The sequence below is a fragment of the Sciurus carolinensis genome, chromosome 5 (genome assembly GCF_902686445.1).
Source record: "Sciurus carolinensis chromosome 5, mSciCar1.2, whole genome shotgun sequence".
NCBI classification, from domain to species: Eukaryota; Metazoa; Chordata; class Mammalia; order Rodentia; family Sciuridae; genus Sciurus; species Sciurus carolinensis.
This window is the reverse complement of record NC_062217.1, coordinates 145555037-145581042: the sequence shown is the minus strand read 5'-3', so window position 1 is coordinate 145581042 and position 26006 is coordinate 145555037. Positions and strand designations below refer to the sequence as shown.

At 37.2% G+C, this 26006-nt stretch overlaps 1 protein-coding gene across 1 annotated transcript in view; it reads left to right on the top strand.

The window, feature by feature from the left end:
- The first annotated feature begins 2112 nt into the window (after nucleotides 1-2112).
- The window catches only part of Tm9sf3 (transmembrane 9 superfamily member 3), a 64956-nt gene continuing 41062 nt past the window's right edge, over nucleotides 2113-26006 (top strand). Inside the window, exons 1-5 of the mRNA XM_047552354.1 lie at nucleotides 2113-2430; nucleotides 12711-12906; nucleotides 21809-21931; nucleotides 24493-24653; nucleotides 25757-25834. Coding sequence (XP_047408310.1) covers nucleotides 2128-2430; nucleotides 12711-12906; nucleotides 21809-21931; nucleotides 24493-24653; nucleotides 25757-25834 — 861 coding nt within the window. The 5' untranslated portion in view covers nucleotides 2113-2127. The remainder of the gene's footprint in view (nucleotides 2431-12710; nucleotides 12907-21808; nucleotides 21932-24492; nucleotides 24654-25756; nucleotides 25835-26006) is intronic.

The window sequence follows — 26006 nt, the reverse complement described above, 5'->3', positions numbered from 1 at the left end:
CTTTTTGCTTATTCTTCACTCATTCACTGAGTGAAGTTGTTGAATGTATATGATGTGTCCAGCACTATCCTAGTAGCAGGGACAGACAGATAAACAAATGAGTGGGTATGCTGGTACACACCTGCAATCCTGGCTACAGAGGTGGCTGAGGCAGAAGGACTGTAAATTTCAGCCCAGCCTGGGCAACTTAGTGAGACCCTGTTTTGAAATAAAATTTTAAAAGGGACTTGGGATGTAGTGCACAGGTAGAGCAACTGCATAGCATGTGCAAATCTCTGAGTTCAATCCTTATACTGGGGGGGGGGGGTGTGGATAAAAAAGAAAAAGATAAACAAATAGAAGCTCCTACCATCAAGAAAGGTCAGACTATAGTACAGAAGAGGAAATGGAAATAGATCACTAGTTATGAACTAATATGCCAAATGCTACTAGAATCCCAAAGAAGGGATGCTCAACTTCCTAAGGGCATCTTGCAAGGTCTCACTGAAGAGGTGATAATTCAACTAGGCCTGGAAGGCTAGTATTAAATGACACAGTGAAGCAGAACATTCTAGATTAAGGGAATATCCAGAACAAAGGAGGCATAAAGAACATGTTTTCTTTAGGAAATACATGGGAAATAAAGTTGGGGAGATAAATTGGGGTCTGATTGTGCAGGTGCATTTTAACAGGCTATAGAAGTTGGACTCACTCAAGAAACTCACTCCCCTCCTCTGATTACCCATGTAGTACATGCTCACTGTAAAAAAACATCCAAACATTGACGGGCATATACAAAGTAGAAACCACTTGTGGTTTGAGTCATAATCTTTCAGCTTGTTTTCTACAAGCAAACTAACATATTACCATTTAAAATAAAATCATGCTCTATTTTTTCTGGATAGAAGTACCTGTTACGATATCAGTCCATCCCAGTCTATGCAGATCTATTTCGCTTTTTTAAAAAATGCTGTATAGTTGATAGTCCATTAGCAGAAAAAGACCGATTACAGGATCAGACTTCATGGTCTGGTCTTTCATCAAGTCACTTAACTTGTGCTTGTTACTGCCTCTGTAACACAAACACAGTAAATGTACTTGTGTAGGATTTTTTGAGGATCCAAATCAGTCAATATATGAAGAGTTCAGAATAGTGCCTGGCATATGAGTGTCTTAGTGGTGATTCCATAATTTACTCAATATTCAAGTAGTGTTTTAAGCAAGAGAATGATATAATCTGGCTTCTTTTTAGAAAGATCACTCTGGTACCTTTGAGGACTAATCAACAGGGAAGGAAGAATATTGGTGGTAGGGATCTTCTTGGGAGACTGTTTTAAAGGAAGGTGATGTGGAAGATTGACTGATACTGGCAAAGGAGAGCAAACTGGAGACTTTTTTTTAAGAGACCAAATACTATACTTTGTTGACTGCTGATGGCTGCGATGAGACAATCCTACAAGTTCCCCATTTTTAGCTTGGAGGACTGTGTAGATAGACGATGGTGCCATATTCCTGTGTTCACATGACAGGTGCTTTTTGAGTCCCTCCTACAGGTCTAGGCAACAGAAAATAAATACAGAAAATAGGCAACAGGATCTCTGCTTTGAGGAGCTTAATTCCATGAGGCATTTATGACTGAGGTTGGGAGACCAACAAATAATTAGACAATAAATGAACAAGAATTTCAGTCTAGCCCACATCTGATTGAATAGCAGAGGTCCAATAAATATTCAATGACTTTAAAACACTTATCCAACCCTGAACAAGTTTAATAGTCTGCCCTAATGATGACTATGGAGTCAGTGACTCATTCAAAGCGGTAGATGAGAGCCTGGGAAGAAAGGGTTATTTGAGCAGATCCCCCAAACTCGAGGGACGGCAGGTCAGACGACCAGTCCCATTTCGCGGCCAGGGAGAATTAACGCGTTTGAGCCAAGGTCACACAAGCCCGGGCGCCGAGACGCGGCCGGAGGTGGCCTCGGCACAGTGATTGCGGGCCAGGCTACCGCGAGGGGCCCGGGCCAAGCCCGAGCGGCGCCCGCGCGAGTGCCCCCAGCTCCCGGGCCTGGACTTGCTGCCTGCGCGCGGCCCGGCGGCGGTTGCGGCCCCGCGTCGCGAGGCACTTCCGGCGTGTGCCGGGGTGGCCGGATGACGTGGCTGAGTCAGAGGAAGAGGCTAAGGCCGGGGGGCGGAGGAGGCTCGGGAGCGGGCGGTGACGGCGGCGGCGGAGGCAGCGGCTGGGCCCGGGCCCCGTGCGTCTGTCCGCGCCCCGTGGATGCGAATCGGCCGCGGAACAAGCGGCGGCGGCGGCGGAGGAGTCGGTGGGCCGGCGCCGGGCCGGTGGGAGCGCGGAGGATGAGGCCGCTGCCGGGCGCTCCTGGCGTGGCGGCGGCCGCCGCGCTGTTGCTGCTGCTGCTGCCCCGGGCCCGGGCGGACGAACACGAACACACGGTGAGGCGCCCCAGCCGGCGCGGCCGCTCCCGGGCCGCTCCCCCGGCCGCCGCCCCAGCGGGCTCCGCGCGGCCTGGAGGGCCGGGCGGCCGGGTGCAGCACCGCGGCCGCCCGAGAGCTCCTTCCGGTCGGGCCTGCCGGAGCAGGAACCGCGGGAGCAGGAAGGAGGCATTTCCGTGCGCTCCCGGGACAGGGCTCCGCTCCCGAGTGTCTGGGCCTCCCATTCCCGCCCCGACCTCGCTGGCGCCGCGCCCCTACGTATGGGGGCCCTGGGTGCCCGACGGCGCCTGGGGAGTCAGTCTGGAGGTTCTCCTTCCTGTGGGAGCGAGGCCTGCAGGCCGGTGTGCTCGGGGGTCTTGCCCCCGTGTGAGGGGCTGCTCTCCGGCTGCGGGGGCTACGACACAACAGAAGATGGATGCAATCACAGTTACTCATCATGGGCCAACCAGGAAATACCCACCACTTTATGATCCTCTCCAGCCTTTTTTTATTGTCTCTCCTCTTCCTCCTGCTCAAACCGGATTAAAACCCTGGGGTGGGGTTAATAAACGAGGTGAGAGCGGTTTTCAAGTGTATACGCTCTCACCCTGTACGCACTCAATTGCGAGACCTTTCTTGTAACTTTCTTCTTTAAGTCCCCAGCAGAGGCTCCATCCCGGTGGTCTCTTAACTTGGGCAGCTTCTGATCTTAAAGTCTCGAGTTTCCCAGTCTAAGGCCTGGTCCCGGAACAATCTCTTTGGCATTTGGTTTAAAGTGATTGGCAGTTTAATTGCATTTCACATCAGAGCATGGATGTTAACGATTCTAGGAGTGGCTTTCACTTAGGACTGTAACTCGGTGGTTTTCAGGATGGTAGAGGGGAGCGAGGCAGGAAAGTCAGGTAAATGGAGAAGTTGCTTGGCCAGTAATCGTTTCTATACCTTTATCCATTAAGTTATGATTTTACACGAGAGTTTGTGTGTACTAAATCTTAAAGATTTGGGGGAGTCTTCTGTCATTGCTGATACATGAAGTGAAGTAATTCATATCTATTGAATGGGTCCGATTTTAGATGTTGTCTGTAAGTAGCAAAACTTTTCTCAAGTCTTTAACTTAGCTGAGCTCATATTTTAGATAAGGAAGGCTTTAAATTTGGTTATTTTACCTTCAGTCATATCCAGAATCTTCTTAACTGTATATGTAGATTTTTTTTTTTTCAAAAGACAAAAGTCCCGAATTGGTGACATATTTTGGTGCTATCCTGTGACTTTTCACGTAAAGATAATTTTTTTCTGGAGGTTAAAGAGTTAAATTAAAAACTTTTTTTTTTTTTTTTTCTATCAGGTAACTTGTCTCAAAGTGTAGAAAACTTTTTGTTTCACAGTAGTATTCAGAGACCATGTATTGATTGGGATCATTGATTACTTTCTAATTTCCACTGGACATCCTTTTAGTTAGTGGTGTTACTAATATTTTTCCAAATTTTTTCGACACTTAAGAAAAGTTATCATGTAAAACCCAGAACCCAACTATAATTCCACCATATAGACATACAAACTTGGAGAGTAGTAGTCTGCCTTTCAGTACTTGAGAAAAAAAATTCTATTTTTTAATCACATTTTATATGATCATAAATAGGAAAAATTATTAATTAAAACATAAGTTAGAAGTGTTTAAAGGCCTAAGAATAATTTAGAAATTTAAGAAGTAAATGTCAATTTCAATGAAATTTTATTACCAGAATTCTTTTATTTGTTGGTAATTGAATACAAAATATTTGAAAAAAGGTTTTTGTTGATTGCCCCTAAAGAGAATATGGTATATATGAAATAGTTACTGGGCAAAAATTTAGAATCTATGTCATTTTATTGCATGTTTACATTGCTCTTACCTGATTACCCATTATTAAATATGTAGACAAGAGTTATAGGAAGAATAGCATTAAGATACAAGTATAATATTCAAATAACTATCATTCATTTTATTCCTGATTTTTGCTGCTAGCCAAAATATTTTACTTTTTCTGAGTTTCATGAAAATATTTCTTGAAAACTAGGCATTCATCTTACCAAGATAACAGTAGTAGAAGAAGGCCTTGATCAAGTGAACTTTTTTTTTCTCCTATCAAGAAAACAGAAATAGCTAGTGAATAGAGAATGGTTCTGAAGGAGACAAATTGCCAAAGGAAGGTTGCTGAGTCGGTGTTTAATAAATACTGTGGAATTGAATTATCAGTTAAAGAACAGCTTTTAGAAGCTAAAGCTTGCCCTTTTAATTAACTTTCAGTGAAGACTTTCAGATAGAAACAAAACTAATAACTTTTATAGCAAAATGTGCTAGGTACTCTTTTAAGTGCTTTACCCACATTAATTCATGTTGAACATATTTCTATAACTATGAATTGCATGATATTATGCCCTTTTTATGGATGAGGAAACTGAGGCCAGCATGATTAGGTCACTTGTATGAGGCCACCCCCAGTGTACGTGTAGACGTGGGATTTGACCCTAGGCATTCTGAGTTAATAGTCTGTACTCTCAGCTGATATGCTTTATAACCCTTTGTCCTAACAATTGAACAATAAAATCCTTGGTATTAAATTGAGTAGTTCTCTATATTGATATAGTATTTTTAAGCCCTTAAGGAAATGTTTGGGTGAGTCTAGCTCCAAATGGGTTGTTACTGGGAAGATGTTTGGGTTAGCATTAAAGAGGGACCGGGCTTAAATTCCTGGGCCATAGTGGGTACGTGACGTGAGTATTCACATGCTTGACTATTCTTGTTTGATGTGCTGCTGAAATTCTTACCTTTGAACAAAGGGTCTTGCATTTTTATTTTGTTCGGGCTCTACAAATTATGTAGTTGGTCATAGGGGATAACTACTTTCTCCTGTTGCAATAAATGCTTTTTTCTGCCTTTTTATTGTACCTGCAGAATTAGGATTCAGCTGACCATGTGATCCATGCAGTGTTTTTTTATGTGCTTATTTATACAGAGTTCTTGTAATATTCTCAGAATCATGAGAATGAAATATATACTTCTAGAGTATATACACATCTAGACTATATAAAGATGTGCTCATTTTAATTGAATCAGGGCTGGGTATGGTAGGTCAGTGGCAGGGTACTTGCATAGCATGGGTGAGGCCCTGGGTTCAATCCCTAGCACTTCCACAAATAAGTAAATAAATAGAAGTTGAATCATATATGGATCATAGAACATTTTGTTTGAAATTAAAATTAAAGAATACTTACAGGCTCCTAATAAGTGATTAGAAGAGTCATAAAAAGACCTCTTTAGAGTAAGTGAAAAGTAGGTGTATAGGGTTGATTATGCTTTTTGCTTGGTTGAAACACAGGGAGGAATCTGGAATTAAATGACCACATATCCTAAGATTCCAAGTGACACCATTAAGAAGCATTTCAAATTGAGACTCATAATTTTAGAACTGGAAAGACTGGATCATTTAATCCAAACTTATTTTACTAATGGCCTGTAGAGCCCCAGTGACTGGCCCAAGGCCTCACGGAGTATTGGGGCTTCCTGATCCCTAGTCTTTCCTTTTCTTACCTGTCTGTATATTTGATTTCCATAGCAGCAATATGGAAGGAAGCCAGCACTAAAAAACCAATACTCAAGGGTAAAGGAATCTTAGAGCATTTGTACTTTGAGATTTGCATTGTAGCCTTGGATTTTGTTGTTGTTTTTCAACAACAGTTAGCCTTGTATTTTTATGGGTTTATTTACCCAACCCGCTCACAAAGTCCCCCTCCCCACCACAGTCCTGCCCCAGTCTGTTACATATCCCAAGCACTGTGCTCTGCATAACTAGTAATAGTTTTTAAAATTTGTTCTTATTAGATATACATGACAGTAGGATGTATTTTGACATATACATATAAGGAATATAATTTCTCATTCTTCTGGTTGTATACGATGTGCAGTTACATTGGTTGTGTATTCATATGTGCACACAGGAAAGTAATGTCCAATTCATTCTACTGTATTTCCTATTCCCATTCCCCCTCCCTTCCCTTAACTAGTAATATTTAACAGTGCTTTGCTCAGCGTCTTGAGTAATTAGGGAGCTACTAGGGACAAGGATATGCAGTATTAGAAGCATGAAACTGTTGCTTAAAGCACAGTGAACAAACCCAGGCCATTGTTCACTTTAGGTTCACAGTCTTGGGCATGCATGCCTGTAATGGTTTAGGGTCCTTGCCTAGGCCAAAATCCCATTTCCTTGTGGCCTCTCGTTCTGGTAATGTTAGGACTTATATTGGAAGGACCCCATTTGTGCCTGGGATAGCTTGGTTGACTTCTGCCATAAACTCTTTGTATTGTACCACTGCATGATTTGACAAAAGTTTTGTTTGCTTTACTTTGGCAAATTTTCATCTTTGTCTTTGTTGGGTGTATAGGACCTCTTGAAACTTATTTGAAGATTTATAAAGGGAATTAAATATTTACTACAAGTGAGTTTGTGAGTGCTCTAACACAGATCTAGTTTTTAGGAAATGCCATAAATCATTGTTCTATTTTCAGCAGCAGTCAGTGATAGACTAAAAGTTTATTTAAGTGCAAAGTTATTTTGAGAGAGAACAGTTATCTCAAGAGACTTAAAAAATATACTTCTAATTTAATTGTATTAGAAATCAGACATGCATTTGAAATAATTGAAAGACTTCAAAATTATGTCTTCTGAAATATTCTCAAAACTGGATTTTGCTTTCTCTCTTTCATATTTTATCTTTTCTTTTCTTTTTCTTTTTTCGGGGTGGGGAGGAGGGACCAAGAATTGAACTCAAGGGACACTCAACCACTGAGCCCCAATTTTGTATTTTATTTAGAAACGGGGTCTCATTGAGTTGCTTAGGGCTTTGCCGTTGCTGAGACTGGCTTTGAACTCTCGATCCTCCTGCCTCAGTCTCCAGAGCTGCTGGGATTACAGGCCTACGCCACCACCCCCAGCTCTGTTACCTATTTCCCCTTCCCATGAAAATGGAAGATAGTATTTGGTGCTTATTCTGAGCTCTCTGCCCCCTTGCTGGTCAGTATGAATTCTGATTTCTTAATTCAGATTTTACAAAGAGTATGTCAACAACATTGTCTATTAAAGTGTTTCTCCTGAGAAAAATTAATTCATGAACTCTATCAAGGAGGAAAACCTTGGTTACCAGCCCTCCATCACATAAACAGAATCTTTAAATGAGAGAGAGGTCCAAGATGGGTGTCTTCTTAAGAAAAGTTCATTCCTTTTGAGATTAGAGTGCAAGTAGATTCTCTCTCTCTTTTTTCTTTTTTCTTTTTTTGGTACTGGAGATTAAACCCAGGGGTACTTTACCACTGAGCTATATCCCCACCTCTTTTTTATTTTTTATTTTGAGACAGGTTGTTGCTTAGGTCCTTACCAACCTTGCCAGGTTGCTGAAGCTGGCCTCCAACTTGTGATCCTCCTGCCTCAGCCTCCTGAGTTGGGAGTACAGGCATGAGCTACCATGCCTAGTGCAAATAGGTTCTTAAGAAGATTTTTTTCTTCCCCCTGTAAGGCAGATTAAAAGCTCAAGTGGAACAGTTGTTCACTATTCAGTGCCGTCTTTATTTGCTTTGTACACTCTTTCATAGTTCCTTGATTTCGTTTTTGCTTTTGTGCCATTGAAGCTGACTAGGAGTTGGCAAAAGCAGTCCTAAACTGATAAACTTGGTACTGCTTAGTTATGTATTCTTGGGCAAATTATTTAACATCTGTTTTTTATTTTTGTTTTTGTTTTTAGTCTGTAAAATGAGGGAAATAATAGGATCTATCTTAAAGACTTTTGAGAAGATTAAATGTTCATATAAAGACCTTACTACTCCACCTTGCTCATGGGATGAACCCATGAAGTATGAGGTTTTGTCGCCCAAGCTGTTGACAGCATGTCATGTTAGGCATTGGTCAGTTAGGCTTCACATGGGGATATGAGAAAGAAAGGTAGATTTGAGCAGTTCCAAAGGGTAAGTGGAATTTGACCAAGTGGAAAAAAGGGCATTGAAAATTTGGGAGAATAACAAAAGAAACAAGGTGAAGCATGAAAGGAAGATAGTGTTATAACCTTTTTGGCTGGAGTGGACAGTTCATAAATTGAATGTAACAGTGAAATTCTTCTGGGGGTTGGAAAATGAGTAGGTGAAGAATGCAGGTAGCCTGAACTGGTCTGCTTTCATGTGGCACTCTCCCCGGAAGCCTTAGATGAAAGGAATTATTGCCATGCTCAGAGGTTTCCATGTCCTGCTGTGCTTACTTGCCACTTTGCCCCTTCCAGTCACACTTTTCTGGTAAGTTATAAGCTAAGTGTCATTGGCAAGTTCAGAGTTTTCCACGAAAAGTATTTTAAAAGAACTTGATAGGATTTCCTGGAATTTTGGAAGGGAATTTGATTGACCTTTCCACCATGGGTTGGTAAGAAGTAGGTTATTTAGTGATCCCCTTCCTTAGGGTTGTGGAGCCCAGGGACTTTGTCTACAGCTTTAGGGAAAGAAAAAAAAAAAAAACTACTTAAAAAGCTGTGTAAAGTCTTCCTTTTTTTATTTTCTAACTTCAAGATATTTTAGAATATATTTTCTCTATGGAAAAAGAACTCTTGTCCTTGACTTGGAAGCATTTATTTTTTAGGGACAATCAAGATCTGAGGTGCAAAAATAAACATTTAAATTCACCGTCTTTGACCATAGTCTGTGTGAAAAGGAGAAATAGAAAAGAAGCATTATTTTTGCCTTAATATTCACCCTGAGCCCTGCAAGTGTTTCAGTCATTTTCCCAGAAAGAACCTGAGGCTCCCAGGCTGGGTACAGTACTTGTGTCATGGTCATCACAGTTCTACTAGCCTATTAAGATTTTGTGAATGTTTAAATTGAGTAACTTAAGAATGTGTAGTTTAATACACACTGTAGCCTTTAGATTACTTTAATCTTGTGTCTCAGTTTGTATAAAATAAGTGAATGCTATTTTTAAAGAAATATTTATGTTTAAAGTTTTGTTTATTTTTAAAGGAATATGTACATCAAGATTTACAGAAAAATACATAATATTTTTACGAATTGAGCAGAATTAATGGTAAGGATCTCATTAATGAGAACTTCTCATTCAATGTTGTAATCTCTAGTACTCTTTCCTTGTTTCTTATTTCTCTAAATAAAGTACTGTTGTAATCAGTGCACCTACCAATCATTGTACCAAAGTTTGTATGCTTCAAACTTTTATTAAGTTGCCAGTCAACTTTTTATTTTAGTATTTCTTCAAAGTTTCCCCATTTTATTTATCAAATACTTGTGTACATTGCACTGTGCAGAGAGCATTTTGTGTTGTTGAACAGATTCAATTTCTAATACCAACTCTGGTTAGTTAGTAGTGGTTGGTTTAGAGCATGGTTTTGAGAAGAATTTTGAAGCTGTATATATATTTAGCAGAAAGGAGTACTTGGATTGATCAGTGCTCTATGACCATGAGCGTTGGTTGGAAGAGCGTAGTCCTTTGTATTTTATCAATCCCCCAAAATAAAAAGAAGAGTTAAGAATGGGGGTGTATGGACATATTAACATTCATACCTTTGATTCCTGACTTTACACATGAAGATTATCTACAGTTTTTTGAACTCACTTGAAGCAGCTTATGATTTTTTGTATTGTTAGCCATCTTGACCCTTCTCTGCCAAAGCAGAATTAAGCATTCCTTTATTATTGCTACGATAGTTCTTTATTACCTTAATTATAACACTTATTTCTCCAGTGTTAATTATTTCCTTGTCTGGCTCCCCTGTGGATTATGAACTTCTAAAAGGAAAGGAGAATATTTACTTTTATATCCTTAGTGCCTAACTATTTCACATCTGAACAGTGAGATTGTTTATTCTTTCCTTGATGACCTGGATGATGTCTTATGTGAACAGTAAGACTTTTATTATGTTTGAAGATGAAGTGATGATATTGAAGTCTTAGGGTGGTAGTGATGATGTGAATCAAAATGAGGAGGCAGGGCTGGGGATATAACCCGGTTGGTAGGGTGCTTACCTTGCAAGCACAGGCCCTGAGTTCAATCCCCAGTACTGCCCAAAAAAAAAAAAAAAAAAAATTAGGAGGTAGATGCCTTGGGTAAGAGTAGATAAATTAATGTTTTTTTCTGGAATGAAGAAGGTCTTGAAGCTTGAGTGTCTGAGTCTGAGAGAATGACAGTTCCAGTAGGAAAATAAGTTGAGGAGGGTAGATTGGGGTAGGATGAGTTTGGTGTTGGAGATGTTGAAATTTACTTATTGGTTAGTTTTAGATTGAAGACAGGAGATAAGGGTTTCAAAGTGAACTAGTTGGGTAACTTTCTCTGTTACGTGCTCCATAGAATCCTACCTTATTGTACTGCTTGTTCAATGTCAATCTTCTCCTTTAGACGTCAGTAGAGCAAGGAACACATTCAAAGCTGAATCCTCACTTATAAACACAGTTGTTGACACATGCTAGGCACTCAGTAAATAATTGTTCAGTGGATTAACTTCTGTACTATTAGTTGACTTAAATTATAATATCTTCAGTTAATATTGCTAATTAGTTGTACTGGTTTTGAAATTACCCTGGCAATCTGTTTTTGTAAAATCATGTTTTAGTCAACCCTTTGTTGCTATAATCAAAATACCAGACTAGAATAATGTAGAGGAGGGAAAGTGTTTCTGGGCTCACAGTTCAGAGGTCTCAGTTCATAGACAGCTGACTCCATAGCTCTGGATCCAAGGTGAGGCAGAACATCGGTGGTGAAGAGGTGTGGCAGAGGAAAGCAGCTTGTGAGTGGCAACCAGGAAGCAGAAAGGGGACGGGGGAGAGGGAGAGAGAAGGGGAGCATGCAAGCACACACTCCTTACCAGGGACAAAATACAAACTGCAAACTACACCTACCTGCCTACACTTACCACTCAGTTTATCCATATACATGGATTAACCCTTGATTAGGTCACAACTCATAATCTAATCACTTCACCTGTGAACTTTGTTGCATTGTCTCACACATGAGCTTTTGGGAACATCTCATATCTAAACCATAACAATCGTTAGGATTTTAAACTTAGAGATATATCTTAGAAATCTTGGGCAGACCCCATAGACCCTGGAAAGGTGAAGTCAGCTACCCCAAATCTTTGAACTGCTGTCTCTATTTAGCTGTGTTTTTTCTTTGGTACTGGGAATTGAACCCAGGGGTATTCCACCACTGCACTACACACATTCCCAGCCTTTTTTCTTTTATTTAGAAACAGTCTAAGGTTTCTAGACTGGCCTCAAACTTGAGACTTGCTTGTCCCAGCCTCCCTTGTAGCTGGGATTATAGGTGTGTGTCACCACACCTGGCCATATTTAGCTATATGTAGTATTCGCTGTTGGGTAAAACCATAATTATTCAAAGAAATATGCTTGTAATATGTCTTTCAGGCTGATAACAGATAGAATGATGACTTGAATGGATTTGTGGTTTCATAGTATGGCTTTTCTTCCTCTTAGTTATTTTTTTCCTCTTAATGCTTTGACCAGTGGTTGTGAAGACTAGAGGGGAGAGGAGGTTTTATTTATGTGCTCTGGCAACTTTAGTTTTTGGGTTTATCTGATGGTGAGCATGAGGTTCTGGATAAACTGTTGATTTTGTTTCCTCCTTGTCTGTGAATTATATTGGTTCTAAGTTTACTGTTACTTAATAGAATAAATATTGATTGTAAACATAATCTTCTGAGCTATTGGACTTTGTTTAAAACTATTTTCTGTAAAACAAAGTTTGGAAAAGGTGGATCCTGAGACCACAATGAGAGGGTATAATTCACTAAGGGTTTTTTTTTTTTTTTTTGGTACTGGGGATTAAACTCAGGAGCACTCAACCACTGAACCACATCCCAAAGTGTATTTTGTATTTTATTTAGAGACAGGGTCTCACTGAGTTGCTCAGCTCCTCCCCATTGCTAAGACTGGCCTTGAACTCTTGATTCTCTTGCCTCAGCCTCCTGAGCTGCTGGGATTACAGGCTTGTGCCCAACAAAATTCACTAAAGTTTGATATTCACTGGGTTTGGTATTTAAGGTGTGGACATTAATTGTGAGATTACCAGTATTATAGGTTCCTGAACACAGACAATACATTTTATTTGGAAAAGATAACAAATATTCCTTAATTTGAATTAGATTTAAATATACATATATTTAAATGTGTGTATGTGTACACACACACACACACACACACACACACACACATACATATACACATACACACACATATATAAAATTTGCTTTTCTTGTTTCAGTATCAAGATAAAGAGGAAGTTGTCTTATGGATGAATACTGTTGGGCCCTACCATAATCGCCAAGAAACATATAAGTACTTTTCACTTCCATTCTGTGTGGGGTCAAAAAAAAGTATCAGTCATTACCATGAAACTCTGGGAGAAGCACTTCAAGGAGTTGAATTGGAATTTAGTGGTCTGGATATTAAATTTAAAGGTAAGTAAACCTTAATAGTCCTTATGATATATGAGTTAGACTATAGACCAGAGTTTCTTAAATTTGGCACTGTTGACATTGGGATCAGGTAATTTTGTATGAAACTTTCATGTACATTATAGGATGTTTAGCAGAGTGAATTAGTAATAAATATTATGTTTCCCTAACTTTTTTTTCCTGAAAAGTTTTTCTAGTAAATCCTCTAGTGATTAGACATGTGGGCAGGGAAGGATTCATAATAAAGTAATTTCTGGAGGTGTGAGACTGTAATGGGATATGTGGTTACTTAAAAAATTTTGTATAAATTCTTAAATTCAGACTTGTACCATTGACTCAGCATGTATTTATCAGTTTTGTATTAATTTAGATTAACAACACAGTAGGACATTTAAATTGAGAATCAAAGATTTGTTTAACTTGGGAAAAAAATCCTCTTCCTTAACTGTTTATTATGTAGTTACTTATTTATTCAGTTCTTTGAGTGTGTTTATGCTTTTTGTTTTCCTCTGTGAAGTTTGTCAGACTGTATTTCCTACAGGCATTTTTAGCATCCTGGACTAAAGCTTGAGTAATTGAATTTTTGCAGGATCTTTGATTATGTGTCTTGCTTTTTGAATAGGGCATGGATTTTGTAATCAGGAGCTTTGAATTTTAATCCCTTTTCTTTTACTGCATTGATTTTAGTAAAGTTGTTTACTCCATTTTTTACTTCATTGTTACCTTGTGTAAAATGAATAGTAACTGCTTTCTCATAGTTTTAGTACTTTAGAGAATAGGATGTAAAATGAAATATTGTAAAGATGTTACCTTAATTTTGATTTGCTAAATTTTATTCTTTTATAATTTTTGTTACTTTTTTTGAAAATGAGTATGTATATTTACATTCTTTTCCCCCCATAATGTCCTTTTGAGCTTAATAATTAAGTTCTAAATTTAAACCACAGTAGTGTAGCCTATAACTTTATGAATTGTTGTAAACATGCCCCATGGCATGTGTTTTAATTTAGTTAGTTAATTTAAATATTTAATCACAAATCTGGAGCAAACTCAAGCTAGAATATGTAGTCTTTAAAAACCATGAATACTTTATTCAACTGTTTTCTCCTTTTCCATATTTGATAGACATTTCCAATTTGTTAGAAAGGAATCAGCAAGAGAGAATAGGCAAAAACCTGGAATCCTACTTGGCTAATGAGATTTCATCAATTAAAAAAAAATCCTCACCTGTATTTTCTGAAGAAGAGTATTGTCAATTCAGCAGACTTAACCTTTCTTCTTTATTAGTTCCTTGAGGTTGAGGTGGAGAGATTGTTTAAATAGAGGCACACAGCTCTGGTCTAGAAAAGTGGGATTTATTTTCTTTTCAAACTAAGCTAAGCACCTTTAGACAGAATGAAGAGCTCGCTAGGTGTTGTTTCCTGATTGTTGGGTGTTCCTTGGGGCCTTGTCAGCTCTGCAGTGAGTCAAGTGGTCTAGGTGAAATAGTAAATACCGATTAGATTTCTCTTTCCCCTCTCCTTTAAGCTTTTGCTTGCTCTGTTCAAGAACAAAGTTGATCATGCTTTGAAAAATGTTCCTGATTGTTACTTATAGTATCATAGAATTTGAAAGTAAGGATGCCCCTTGGATATTGTAGCAACCAGTTCCCTCTCACAGAGGCCCTGAGATGGAGGAATTTGCCTGTGGTATATCATATATATTAATAATGTAATGGAAACTAGAACATCTGTCTCTGTATGAAATATAGAAATATTTATATTGTTAATTTTCATCCCTTAAGTATTTGATGTTTGAAGATTCTTGTGAAGGCATATTCAGATATAATAAAATATCAGAAACACATTGAAAACAGAATAAGCTATATGCACATGTATGTCCCCGTGTGCACTCACACTCATACACATAACAACTTTTTTTAACATAACAGATTCTGTCAGTCTAGATGAATTGGTATCATTTTATAAAATGAAGGTCACATAGACTATTTCAAGGTACTAATGGTAGTCTAGGTCTAATGTAGGATGCCTCTCACTTAAAATTTTACATACAACTTTTTTTCTTATATGCTGGCTCCTGACAGAAATGCTAATTGAGACCATTTAGAGAAAAATACATTAATTGTATAAGGGCAGACTTAAATTAGGTATCTTTGAACCGGGCCTGAATTTATTATCCTCTAATTTTAAAGGGTATGTTTTAGAACCTTACCATCTTCATTATAGAGTGAAAAAAACATGTGCTTTAGGGTGAGAGAGCCTGGTGCTTCCCAGCTCTGCTTCTACTCACCTGTGTGGTTGGAACCAAATTATTCAACCCCTTTGATCTTACAGTCCTCATCTGTTAAGTATGGGAAATTATGTCTATTTGATAGAATCATCAGATTTAAGTGAGCTAATGCATTTATTAAAGTTCCTGGTACATAGTTTATGTTTGAGAAATGGTAGAATGGTAATTGCTATGATTACTAATAGCACATAGTATGGGTCTGTAGTTCTAACTTTATTTTGCCAGTAATTATGAAACATTAAGTTAATTGATATCAGAATTTGATTACGTTGTGCTAGCTGGTTGGTTCTGCCAGGGTAGGGATAATGCATTCTTGTTCACCACTCAAGTCCAGTGATTAAGTGAAAGTAAGCTTGCTTTATTTATTTATATAAGATCCTGAGGAATGAACACAGGGGTGTTTTACCATTGAGCTAATCCCCAGCCCTTTTTATTTTGAAACGGTCTTTGCTAAGTTGCTAAGAGTCTCACTAAATTGATGAGGCTAGCCTTGACCTTTCAATCCTCCTGCTTCAACCTCCGGAGTCTCCAGGATTATAGGTGTGTGCTATGGTTTAAAAGTAGTAAGGTCTTAAAAAATCGTATGAACCTGGGTGATTTGTGCCTACTTGTTCTTAAGATAATTGGTTCATTTTTAATATTAGATGATCTGGAGCAGTAAATTTGGGGGAGGCAGTACTCTGGGGATTGAACCCAGGGGCACTTAACCACCGAGCCACACCCCCAACTCCTTTTTCTATTTTATTTAGAGACAGAATCTTGCTAAGTTGCTTAGGGCCTTACTGAGTTGCTGAGGCTGGCACTGAACTTGGAATCCTCCTGCCTCAGCCTCCTGAGTCACTGGGATTATTGGCGTGCACCTCTGTGCCTGGCTGGAATAATAATTCTTAAACAGGGGAAGTCACTACGCAGCCCTTCTATTGAGAATCCTATAGTATAATAAAGGATGTTGATTGTTGAAAATCAGTGATTTATAGAGGATTAAAGTTGATCTTCCCTTAATTTTCTCTTCCATGAATATGTCAACATTTTAGAGGGATGAAGTTATTCTACAGTATTTTTTTCTTATTTAGAGTGAATTGCTAAGTCGAGAGTACTGCAGATAGGGAAATATATCAAAAATTGCTTAGAGCCTTGTATACTTCTAGTTCAATGATTCTGTCTTGGCTCTTCTGGTCCTTACCATGCAGAATTTCCACCCAGGTATCTGCTTGGGTGGTATAGACCCGATTGCCGAAGGGTAGAAAAGAAGTCTTGGGAGCGTAGGGCATGACAGGCTCTCTCATTCAGCAGCAAGATTTGCCTAAGGTCATCCCCACTCTGCAGTCCATAACTTCCACTCTTCCTGTTTCTGGAGCCTCTAGAATTTCTCTAGAGGAATGTTTGCTTCTGTTCTACTGCAGAGGGAAGAAGGTATTTATCTTGTTGTTTGGTGGGTGGAGGAGGGGACTTGAGCATCCCACCCCTTCATATACACGTGGGTATTTGAATGCAGTCCCCTTGTGTGTTCAGCACTACGTCTGTTCCCCACCTTTCAAGGTCTGTGGTGTATCCATCTTGAGTGTCTTTTGAGTTCTGACGCCAGTCCCCTCCCTTTGTCTGGGGATCCCTTCTGTTTTCCCCTACTTTTTCATTTTTCATCTTCCATCCATTTTCCAAAAATTTGTTGAGATCTTTTCTTCACTGTCTTTTTGGATTCACTTCTTTTTTTTTTATTCTTTTACTGACATATTAATGGGTTTCAAGAAGGATAAGAAGTATACTTGTGCTTAGATTTGTCCTGTTTCATTGGATTTTGTCCAGTTAGCTTCAACCAAAATGTTTTAGTCAGCCAAATAATTTGAATGGGAAACTTGTCAATTTTTTATGATTGTGATTCTTTGAACCTTCCTGATAACTGCAGATTTGTTAACTGTGGTCTTTTTATAAGTCCTTATTTATATCGTTAATGTGTTCCCAGATTCACACCCCCCCCCACAAATGTAATTTTTTTCTGATTTTAACAATGATAAAGCTTTAGTTACACAATTTGGGAACTACAGAAAAAAATGCAAAGAAAATTAAAATCACCTGGATGTAATTATCATAATGGTATATTTATCATTTTGGCATATTTAACTCTTACTCTGTTTTCTTTCCCATTCATCTGCATTCTTTTATTCTTTTATTTTTTGGGGAACTGGGGATTGCACTCAGGGGCACTCAGCCACTGAGTCACATCCCCAACCCTATTTTGTATTTTATTTAGAGACAGGGTCTCATTGAGTTCCTTAGTGCCTTCCCATTTCGGAGACTGGCTTTGAAATCTCTATCCTCCTGCCTTAGCCTCTAGAGCTGCTGAGATTATAGGCTTGTACCATCATGCCTAGCTCATTTGCATTGTTTTAAAATATGTCAAAATTGAGTTTATGTTACCAATATGTGATTTAAAAAAAAATGTAACAAACTCTTATGTAGTGCTTATTATGTGCCACATAGAGTTCTAAGCTCTTCTAACTCATTTAATAAGTTATATCTTTTTATCCTGCTTTTTCTATCTTAACATTTTGAGTTTATTCTTCCATTGTTAATTCTTCTAAATGTGACTGCATTATGTCTAGATACTATATACTTATATCTGTAATTTTTCCTCTTTCTCTATGAGATATTTTGATTGTTCTTTCTTTTTCATTCATTCTTCTTTCCTCTTTTTCCTTTTATTTCTCTTCTTTTTTTTCTGTTAGAAATAACAGTTAAGCACTTGTCTATCCTTGCACATAGTAGTTTAATGCATCTCTGAATGTTTTAGAATAAATTTTTAGAAGTGGAATTACTAATTATACACACACACAAAAAAAAAAACAAAAAAAACAGAGGCTATAAACATTTTTAATGCAGTTCTTGATACATATTACCAAATAACCAAAAAATTGCAGTTTATGCTGCTTGTCAGGTTGGTCAGTTAATCAGTAGTCTTTTATGGTTTTAAATTAACTGTCGATATACCAGTTTTTCCAGTACATGTTTTTCCTTTAATTCATTTGGCTGTTATCGAATTCCTAATTGCATTCTAGCACTGTGTAAACTCTGGGTATAAAGAGTTCAACCAGGAGTTTTAGCTTCATTGGTCCAGGGGCCCTCTGAAATTGTGCCCTTAGTTTGTGTGAACATGCATTTTGGGGGGACAAGGCGATGTTACTTCATCAGATTCTCAGGGGGGTGTGAGAATCTGAGATCACTGTGAAGAAAACATTGGTACTATCAGTTCTTAAAAGAACTCTGAGAAGGAGCTAGCACTGATGTTTACTGTTTTACAGTTGAGGGAACTGAGGGAGCTAGCACTGATGTTTACTGTTTTACAGTTGAGGGAACTGAGGTTCACGGAGGTTCAATGACTTGCTTTTATTCACATAGCTAATAAATAGCAGAGCTCAGAATAAAACTCACATTTCTACCCATTTCACTATAGTGATTTCTTGATACTTTGCTAAGTACTTCTGTGTTTGAGGTAGAGTATTTCTAGTTTTCCACTTTAGAAATGTTATCAAAAGAGAAATTAAACAAAATGTGATGATATGATGTGTTCTTAGAGAACTCATAAATAATTATCACATTCTTTTCTCAAAACTTTTGCTGTACAGTATTAGTCTGGGGTATTATTTGGAATTGACAGATGGATGGGGCTTGGTTTCCAGACACTACTTAACCTTGCCTTCTGTTGGAAAAATCAGTGTTAATGCTTGCCATTTTACAAGTTGGGGCTTTTCCCCCTTCCCGTGTAAAGTATTTATATTGGTAAATTCTCAAGTTTATCTTCTTCAAAATTTATAGGTTTGTGTTTTATCTGAGAAAAGTATAAATTCATAAATCATTGTAATTTAAAACAGTGATTTATGGTGATTTTCCAGATTGTTTTCCAGTTATATAGGATGCTAAATAATGACTTGGCATATTCATACACATTGCATTAGTTGTCTTCAGAGCAGCTCACTCCTGAGAGAAGTGCTGTTTTGGTTGGGCAACCAGGCTCTTCAGTTATTTGTGTGGTTTGTATTTGCCTACATGCCAGGAAGATGAATTTCATTAAAATATGACTGACCAGTGCCCTTTTCACAGCCTGCCATGATGAATTTTCCCTTTTACCACATTTAATTTCTAGATTTTACATCAGTTAAAGATATTCTGTAGGACCGCTTTGCCAATCCTTGTGAGAGACTACTCAGAAGTTTCATTTGTTTATATTGACATTTCCTTCTTCTACACACATACATTCATACATTTATACGACAGATGTATGCATGTGTGTAATATATTTAGAAATTTTATTTACCAAGGAAATGGCAAATCATACTTCTAAAATTTGTTAGAATGTTTTGTTTGTGGTTCTTACTCTGCAAGGTACTGAAGCAAGTATAGCTGGGAATGAAAGGATATAATCAGTTATGGACATTATTCTCAAGGCCTCATGGTGTTTTAATGAGGCACTAAGATGCTGATCTGAGGTAAAGAATGGTACATCCTTTGTGACATAAAGGAAGTATGGAGAGGAAGCATTGGGACTTCAGAGAGATGTGAAGGCGGTTGGGGTGGGGTTTCTACTCTGAAGGAGAGGATGGGGGATGGGAAAAATTTTAGATGAACTTTGAAGTGAAGTTAATAGCATTAGCCAAGAAATCCAGAGGCCAAGAGAACTGCAGGTAGTTGAGTTAGGTTATAGTATAAAGAGAGAAGATGATAGATCAGTTAGCAAACAGAACTGAACTACAGGTAAATGTCATTGTATATCTTAGGACTTTGTACTTTAAAACCACCACATTGTTAATGACCATTATCAATGAATGTCTTTTTATAACCGCAAGAAACTTGATGCTTTGCAGAGGTAGCAATGAGGTCTCCTGCAGCTACTTGTTCCCCTCCAAGCCTGGACTTCTTTGGTTCTGACTGTCCCCTCTAGCTGCAGCTGCCTGCTGCCATTAGTTTGTTATTGCACTCCTTGGAGATCCCTTTTGGGAATGTCTTGCCCATGATTCTCCTAGCTCCTGCTGTAGGAATTCTTTATAGCAGTCTCATTTCGTAACTCTCCCTTTCTTCATGGTCAACTTTAGTTTTTTTACCATCATGAAAATCGTAAATGCCTTGCCGCCCTAAAAAGGCTTGGGTAGAAGGGAAACCTGTGTGGAAATCATTACTGGAAGACAGAGTTATTTTCTTCTACTTTGAGGGTAGTATTTTCCTGTCTCCTTCCATGGGACTTCATTGTTTATCATTATTTTGAGAATAATACCCATTCTGAGCTGATCTATAAATAGAAGCTGTTCTCTTGAGGGTTGGGGAGACATGTTGTGGAGCATCTTAAGTTATAACTGATTGTTATTTCTTATAGAAATAGTGTTATAGGCAATCATACAATTCATGTTCAATTAGTTTTTCTTTAAGAAGTTTAATGTTTCTTTGGGAAAATTGCATTTCAGATGCTAAATATATCCAGTATTATAGTATGAGAGAACTTAAACCTGTGCTTTCTTTTTAAATCTTAAGATTGATTTATTTTTTTCCTAATTGCTTACTTAATAAACTGAATCAGTTTAATTCTTTTGATTGACATCTGGAGCTCTTGCAGGTCTTTTAGATTTTATTTGTTAGAAACAAGCATTTTTGAAACACATGCATTCTAAGTTAGAGACCATCTAAACAGAACTGTGACAGTAGTGTTTTAAGCAGTCAAGAGTGGAAATGACTCATTTTTTAGGGAGCTTTGGGTATTTATAAACAGGGATGCCTGCTGGATAGAGGTTTGCTTTTCTATCTTCATAATTATGAAGAGTCATTGGGATTCCTCACAGAATCTGTGGCCTCTGGTATTTCCAAGAATGTTAAAAATGCATGTTTATCTCAGAGCTCTTATCTTATAGCTAGGCATTGTTACCTCTCTCCCTCCATCCCTGCCCTTGTACTGGGCAGGGATGAACCCAGGGACATTCTAGCACTGAGCTATATCCCCAGCTCTTTTTTTTTTTTAAGTTTTTTGAGACAGGTTCTTGCTAAATTACCCAGTCTGACCTAGAACTTGGGATCCTGATGACTCAGCTTCCTGAGTGGCTGATATTTCTATCATATTCTTAAAGCTTTCATATATATTAAATGAGATCTTTCCTATGTGTCTTAAGCTTTTTTGTTTTCTAAGTCAATATTCATTTAAAAGTTACTTTGTTAATGTTCTTGTAGTTTTCTTCTTTTAAAATTTTTTAGTTGTAGTTGAATTCAATATCTTTATTTACTTATTTATTTTTACATGGTACTGGGGATCAAACCCAGAGCCTCACATGTGGGAGCCAAATGCTCTACCTATGAGCTACAAGCCGAGCCCAGTTTTTTTTATATGAGGGATTTCTTCCCTTAGTTAGATAATCTTTGAATATAAATATGATTAAAAATTTTTTTCCCATTAAAAAATTGTAAAGATATGCAAAAAAGGAAAGGATAGTGTACTGAACTCCTGTATGTTTATCACCCAGATGCAACAATCATAAGTAGAAATTTTAACTTCAGGAAACATTGGGGGTTTTTTCTTATGTTATTTTCCCTGCAACTATTTTTGCAAACCAGTGGGCTAATTTGCTATTTTTATTTTATGCAGATGATGTGATGCCAGCCACTTACTGTGAAATTGATTTAGATAAAGAAAAGAGAGATGCCTTTGTTTATGCTATCAAAAATCACTACTGGTACCAGATGTACATAGATGACTTACCAATCTGGGGTAAGTATATTATGTTATATATAAGGGTTGGGAATATTTGTACAGTAAGCAAGAGTAATGTAATGACTGTTAAGGTGATTGCAAACTGGATCACGATATAAATATATTTTCACTATTCGCCACAGAATGATTTTTATACTGATTTTATGGCTCCCTGTTTCTTGAGGGATTTTTGATAGTGCCAAACCTTACATGAAACTCCCTCAAAGTATAAATTTTACACAGTGTAACTTTTCAGATTCAAGTAATTAAAAGGTGCTTAGAACAATCTAAAATATCCATTTGTCCTCTTTTTTTTTTTTTTTTTTTTTTTTTTGATACTATGGTTGAACCCAGGGATGCAACATTCCAGCCCTTTTTTAAATTTTATTTAAAGATGAGTCTCACTGAGTTGTTAAGTTGCTGAGGCTGGCTTTGAACTATTGATCCTCCTGCCCTCAGCCTCCTGAGTTGTTGGAGTTACAGGTGTATTTTTATTTTTTTTTAATCTTAACTTTAACTTGTTCTTTTAAGTACAATTAGTACATTAGTATGCTCAAGCAAAAGTTTTTAGAAAATAATACAGGAATAAAGCAAGCCATTCAAGAAACTATCACATCCAACAACCACACTTCCAAAGTACCACATGAGAGAAAGCAGAGTTAAATTTCAAAATTCTACTTAGTATCACCTAACTGTACTTAAAAGAACAAGTTAAAGTGACATAGTTAGTACAAACTTATGCATAATCTAAAAGTCATTTGTGTGGACTTGGTTAAATTATTTAAAATGCAAAACATAGCCAGCTATTGTAGTCAACATGTTTGATCACATTTTTCTCTGTGATTTTTTTTTTTTTTTTTTTTTTTTTTTGTTCCCGGACATTTTATTCTTATATATAATTAATGTTTCTTCTAATTCTTAAAATTGTTAGTAGACTACTATGTTCATGAATGGCAAATTATGAATGACTAAGCATATCAGATCAGATTTAATATTGTACTAAGATAAAATTTGTAAGAAATTTAATCTCAAGAGATAATTGTGTGAATCATCATTACTGTGTCACATTAATTAGGTATATATAGTAAAGATTTCATATAAATGATTGTAATTCGTGTACAGTAACACATTTCTGTGTTCAGCTCTGAGGGAAGCAGGAAGATGTGCTAAATATACATATTCATATGAATATTTGAGTCTGTAGTTCTGAAGAACCTGTTAGGCTAGGCTGTCTTCATTTCTGATGAGAAAGCATGCTCCTTCCTTTTTCTTTTCCATTGCTTGTGGGTTTCTTGTCTGCTTGTCTGGATCCTTAGGATAGATAGAGGATGGATATATATATATATATCACCTTCTAGTCATCGCTGTGGACTTCTTTAGCAACAGTGACAACTGTGCTTTCTTGTCTCAAATAATTTTTAGCCCTGGAATTTCAGAGTCCATCATGTTTGGGGGATACTTTTGTATATTATAGAATGTCTGAACCTTGGAAAATTCTTATCAGGAAAAAAAAATCCAGTGGTAATGATTTCAGAATCTTTAAAAAGCCTCTTAGAGAAAGCTTCTTATTTGGTATAATTGTGTCCTTACCCCTAAAGTCTGGTTTTCAGAGTATATAGTTAAATAAATTGTAATGAAATTAGTTTTTAGGAGGATTTCATTATCTTGTACAAACCCAAACAAGACAACTATATTCCTTGAATTTGTACTAGTCAATTAGAATGACTTCAGTTAATAAGCAAATATTCCTTTATAAGAAATAATCATATTTTCCCCCAATACTTGAATGGGATGCTTTGAACATAGCAGGTAAGGCCCTAAAGAGTAGTTTCTAGAGCATAAGGCTCTTGGGAAGTGTATAGGCTTAGATGGAGAACATTTGACAAATAACTGGTTGTTTGAGGCACAAGAGATGGGTCCCCAACTGTCACCTATTGCCTCACATTGTTTAGCTCTTCCCCTTGTAATATCCCAAATCATGATCAAGTGGTCATTTTAAACTATTGCCTCATTGCCGTTTATCTGTAACACTCCTTTAATTTTGTTTACTTGCCCAGGGATAATTTCCATACTTGAAGCATAAAGAGAAGAATATTAAGTTTTGGTACATTTTATGCACATACACATACATGTACATCTTTCCAGGGATGGGTTATTAAAGAAAGTACTGAATTGGGCCTCTGGAAACCTTTGTTTTAATTTTGGTTTCATCACTAGTAGCTGGGTAACCTTGACAAATTGTGACAGATGATGCACTTTACTGAAAATTTGAGGTGTTAGAGAACATGCACACATAAGGTAATAATTGTTGAAATGAAAGGACTGGTAATGACAAAGCCTGAACTTTGAGGTTCAAATGAGTGATCAGTTATGCTGAGCTATCATCACTTTTTCATCATGGTCTGACCATTGTGTGTTTATTAAGAAGTCCAACTGGAGCTTTTGCCTTGTTCTGACCATGAGAACTAATAATCGTATTGTTTCTTTATATTTAAAAAAGTGTAATGAACTTTTAGCTTGTGGAGTGTTTTTAAATACTAAGTGGTATTACCTTGTATAAAGTGTTTTTTCTTTTGTAGGTATTGTTGGTGAAGCAGACGAAAATGGAGAAGATTATTATCTTTGGACCTACAAAAAGCTTGAAATAGGTTTTAATGGAAATAGAATTGTTGATGTTAATCTAACTAGTGAAGGAAAGGTTAAACTGGTTCCCAATACTAAAATACAGATGTCATATTCAGTAAGTATTAAAATAATTTTAAGTAGGAAGAAGTGTTTGTGATTTTTTTTTTTTTTTTTTTTGCGGTGCTGGGGATCGAACTCAGGGCTTTGTGCTTTTGAGGGGAGCACTCTACCAACTGAGCTATCTCCCCAGCCCTGTGATTGTGTTTTAAACATTAATAAATGAAAATGTATCTTTAAATTAGATGCAACAAAAAATTATTAAAGTTGTATTTCCTTCTTCTTAATAAGCCTTCTAAAATCAGGGAGAAGATGAGTTTCAGGTCTGTAGTATTAGATACCAGTTATGCATTGGCAAGACCTGCCTTCCATTTACTTTAGGAGAGTTTACTGTTATAACTGGGTTGGTCAGTTAACCCAGCCATGTATTTTCATGATTACATTTTTAGACTGCAGTACTTCATGCTGTTTCTCTTTCCATTTTATTATTGTAGATAGAATTGATGCTATATTGAAAGTTGCTGGATATAGGTATAGGTTGCCAGTTTTCTTCTTCCATTGGAAAGATGTACTCCTGCAGAGCGAGAGCCTGTCAGAGCCCTTTAGCAAGTATAAAGTTGATTCTGTTCTGTTAGACTTAAAAACGGTGGAAAGAAGAGAAATTCAATGTAGGTGTCCTCTTTCTTTGCCAGTTAATTTTCCTGACAAGAAGAATAAATGCATTGCTTACAGTCAATTTTGAAAGTATTTTAAACTTTTCACATATATACCTAGTACAAATAATACTTGCATAACAAAACTTAGAAATTTAATAGTTGTAGTAAATGGAATGTCATCTAAAGAGTTACAGATTGTTTTAATTGATTTAAAGACTTGTGACATGAGCTTGTATTAATTCAGTTCTTAACACATTTATCAGGTGTGTCAACAATAGTAAATAGTCCTTGAAAACTGAAATAATTCTGTTAAGAAAAGTTGTAAGTTTTGTATTACATATGTATTATACAGAAAAGAAAGTTGGTTAGTTTTGTGGTACTGTTCCAACTTCTTAAATGTCAGTAACTTTCCACCATTTCTCTAGTTAATTTGAATTCTAAGTGTGTAATATTTCTAAATGTAATTAAATGACCTTAATTTTCAAATGAAAAAAATTTTTTTCAGGTAAAATGGAAAAAGTCAGATGTAAAATTTGAAGATCGATTTGACAAATATCTTGATCCATCCTTTTTTCAACATAGGGTAGGTAAATTTTAAGACATTGTGTGTGTGCACAAATCAGTTTCACACATATTGAGCTTTTATCGTATGTAGGGTATGGTGCTAAGGGTTGTGGATTACAAGATTTAGATAATGGTGATTTCAGATGTGTGCTAGGAGCAATAAGGAGTTTTAGAGGAGCAATTGAAAGCTC